The sequence below is a fragment of the Anabrus simplex genome, chromosome 1 (assembly GCF_040414725.1).
Source record: "Anabrus simplex isolate iqAnaSimp1 chromosome 1, ASM4041472v1, whole genome shotgun sequence".
In the NCBI taxonomy this organism is placed as follows: Eukaryota; Metazoa; Arthropoda; class Insecta; order Orthoptera; family Tettigoniidae; genus Anabrus; species Anabrus simplex.
In genome coordinates, this window is record NC_090265.1 from 347164798 (window position 1) to 347168561 (window position 3764).

Here is a 3764-nt window from a genome sequence, read left to right on the forward strand (position 1 = left end):
CAAACTTATAAACTTCAATAGCCAGCAATTAGCGGAGTCTGACATTCATGGTTGAATAGAATTTTGTGTGTGTGTGTGTGTGTGCGCGTGCGCGCACGCGCATTTACTGGGTTGTCCTGTAATAAATTAAGAGCAATAAAACATTGGATTTTATTCTTAATACCAATATAGTTGGTCCATTATTGTTAATAATGTAATATGCTTTATGTCCCACTAACTACTTCTACGGTTTTCGGAGAAGCCAAGGTGCTGGAATTTAGTCTCGCAGGAGTTCTTTTACGTGCCAGTAAATCTACCGACACGAGGCTGTCGTATCTGAGCACTTTCCAATACCACCACACTGAGCCAAGATCGAACATGCCAAGTTGGGGTCAGAAGGCCAGCGCCTCAACCGTCTGAGCCACTCAGCCTGGCTAGGTCCATTATTGGACATTATAAATTTGCTCATTCCGGACAAATATTTCAGGTTTCCTATGGGAATCTAAATCTATATCATGGGTTTTATTCGTAACAATATTTACCAGATATTGTAATAGGAATTTAATCATGCCTCGGAAAGGATATTATGGATGCAGATATTTTCTCAAAAACTGGAATGTTTATCGTATGCCATACCATATTTTAACAGTAAATGTAAACGCTGAAGCACTTTAAACCACCTAGCCTCAACAACCGGCTCTTAACACTCATTGTCTAGTGTGCCTTAATATGGTTCTTAACCACTGCTTAAGAAGTGGATGTAAACTCTCTAACGAGGTGTTCCTTTATTGGTGTAAGATAGTTCCATAATGAAGTCTGTGTAATGCTAAGTTATATAATTAGCCAATCAATATGGTAAGTAACAATTAAACACAGAACAGAAAGTTTCAAAAACGTTCCTATTTACTACATATCAGGAAGTGGCACACAACCATAATGTAAAAGTTTAAATTCACTGTCAAAATAATGCAGACAGAAAAGGTAATGTATTAACACTATTTTAACAATGGAAATTCATTCATAGTTCACCGTCCACTAATTAAAACAGACTTTACATCATACTATCTACAGAAACTTCTTGAAAGACTACAGTCAACAAATGAAACGAGGCATTAAATTCACTGACCACGAGTATGGCAGGCATAATTCCCAAGCACATTTTGTCTATCTCAGTTCCCTTGTTCAAGATATATTCCAAGTAGAATAGTTAATTACTTTATATTAGCTTGGGTGCAAAATATTATATTTCTGAACTTAACCTGATCTGAGTATGAAGGAGATACACAAGAAAGTTTATTATAACACTCAAACTTTGGGATAAGCCACACCAACATCTTCATCTGTTTCAACTCCAATTTCTTCTAGGAGAGCCTTTTTCGATTTTGGGTAGCCTTCGAGAATAGAATTAACTATGTCCATACAGAGCAATTTTCTTTTCCTCCATTCTTTCAGGTTCTTTTCATATTCCTTCTTAATCCTCTCTCTTTCTTGTGGTGACACTGGAGCTACGTTTTGAGACAGTGTGTCTAGCTTTGCAGAAAGATTTTTAATTCTTTCGTGAATTTGCTTCTGTTCCTTTAATGCTTCTTCGGTTGTGGACGTAGATAGTATATCGCGTAACAGAATTTCCGAGGCTTTGAGTTCCTGGTCTACCGAAGTTAACTCGATTGTAGCCTGGCCTATTTGTGAATCCAACTCATTCAGTTCCTTACCCATGTTTTCACTGGCCGTTTCATCATTTTGTAGAACAGCATAAACTTTCTGTTTGCCGTATACTTTTTCCTTTATTTTACCTTTTTCTACAAGATAGTCTAAAGACTTCTGTACAGCAGTTTTGCCATATTCTTTATGCAAGTTCATGAAAATATCATTTGCACTGTATGGGCGGTTTTGATCACGAAGATATTTCAAGACAGCATCGTTAGATGCCATAATCACACTTCATTAAATACTAGCGTATAAAATAAAATTCACTAAGAACGTTTTAATGGCAACGTTTTAATTCACAAATGTATACGATAGAGATACAAGCATATTAAACTGAAATCCCGCCGATCTTTCAATTAGACGGCAAACGTTTGTCATCTGTCACGAACTAAAAGACCAAAGAATACAAACAACCAAGATCATCTTCATATATTGTATTTATAGTTGGTCCTGCAAACAATTTAATGGAGAAATGTATACTCAAGTTTGAGCATTAATTAAATTTCACATTTCTGTCTTTGCTATGATCTGTAATTGTCCTGGTTCTTTTCGTACATGTTATGATGTGATATCTACTACACTTCTGTCCGCACAAAGTATTATACACTTGTCTTGTCTTGTCTTGATAATTCCAGGGGGGTGACACTTGTCTTGTCTTGCTGATATTTATTTGGGAACCAAATATATTCTTTCACAGTCACGAGCCCAATGAAATTTTTCACTTATATCACAACAGCACACGTTTACATCATTAATAACCAGTTTTAGCACGATTACACTTAGATAAACTGAAAGAAGCCCTATGATATCGTGTATATGTAAGTTCATAAAAGTATTAAACTATCTGCACTGGTCGAATACACAGATAACCTATTAATCTTGAGCAATAAAAACTTCTTTTCTTTTTTCTTTCTTGATATTTGGTTGGGCTCTGTATGTAACTAACACCCAGTTCCAATACTTTGTAAATGAAACACTGTCAAACACTCAGAAACATGTAGTTATGGTGACGAAGAAATACTTTATCTCACAGTACAAAGATCACTGGTATGGGTGAACATCTACATCTTGTGGGTGTAAGTGTAATAGACATAGGAGTAAGCACGGGGACACAAGGTACTATATCTTCACGCCGAAGTGACCCATCTTGGCGTCTTCTACTTTGACATACGGAACGGGCCGACAATTGGGAAGGACAAAGGATAGCACACAACAACTAAAGGATCTAGTATTATGGATGGAGTAACACAAATGGAGGGGTAGAATGTATATATCGCGCAAAGTGTAGTGAAAGCTTATCAAGGACATGTGATATGACTAACGCCGTGTTACCCTAAACGTTCCTACCAAAGAGCATCTGACCTACCAAAGAGAATTTACCTACTGAATCTGGATCTTTCTAACAAATGAGCAACGTATGAACATATGTGCTAGAGGCGACAAAAGACAATAGTAACGCGAACATTGTGCTCAGTTTCTGCTAGAGTTGTATAATAACAAAAATTAAACAAAACCTAAGTAGGCATAGTCGGGAGTGTTATGAAGTCTATGTAAGTGACACAACTATTAATGAAACGTGAATCTTATGGTATGTTTACAATATGATGCCCGTGTCCTCTAAATATCTGTTTAATATGTAGATGATGTCCGGTGACGGATTGTAAACAAGACAAGCAACACTTGTTGGAAGTGGTATTCGTAAACAGGTTAGACTTGCAATTAAGCGTGCTCGAGCCTGAGTATATAACTGACACTGGAGAATGAGGTGATTTGCATCCGCCTCATTTGAACCACACTGACATGTCGGTTGGCTGACAATATTGAAACGGTACTTTAACAAGGGCGTAAGCGAATGGTTGAAACGTAGCCTAATAATAGTTATTATATGACGCCGTGTGTAAGTTGATCGTTGATACCAGTGTTTGATTGGCAGAGAGGGTTGGATATTGTAATAGAAGGTCCCTTTTATTCTTGCAGTGTCATTCCAGAACTGTTGCCATGTCGCTTTTTGATGTTGCTTTAGTAATGGAATTAGATCTGTAACTGGAGTCATAAATGTCATTGGAGGGGTGTTGAGC

At 37.1% G+C, this 3764-nt stretch overlaps 1 protein-coding gene across 1 annotated transcript; it reads right to left on the reverse strand.

Annotated features, from left to right (window-relative positions):
• Window positions 1-560: 560 nt before the first annotated feature.
• On the reverse strand, window positions 561-2261 carry LOC136866018 (homologous-pairing protein 2 homolog). Its single transcript, XM_067142629.2, has one exon. It carries the CDS (start codon window positions 1909-1911, stop codon window positions 1285-1287), a length of 627 nt encoding a protein of 208 aa, XP_066998730.2. The 5' UTR covers window positions 1912-2261; the 3' UTR covers window positions 561-1284.
• Between the last annotated feature and the right edge of the window lie 1503 nt (window positions 2262-3764).

What these genes read in the sequence shown, in the direction of transcription:
- LOC136866018 (XM_067142629.2), bottom strand. Translation starts at nt 1,911, where the DNA reads ATGGCATCTAACGATGCTGTCTTGAAATATCTTCGTGATCAAAACCGC.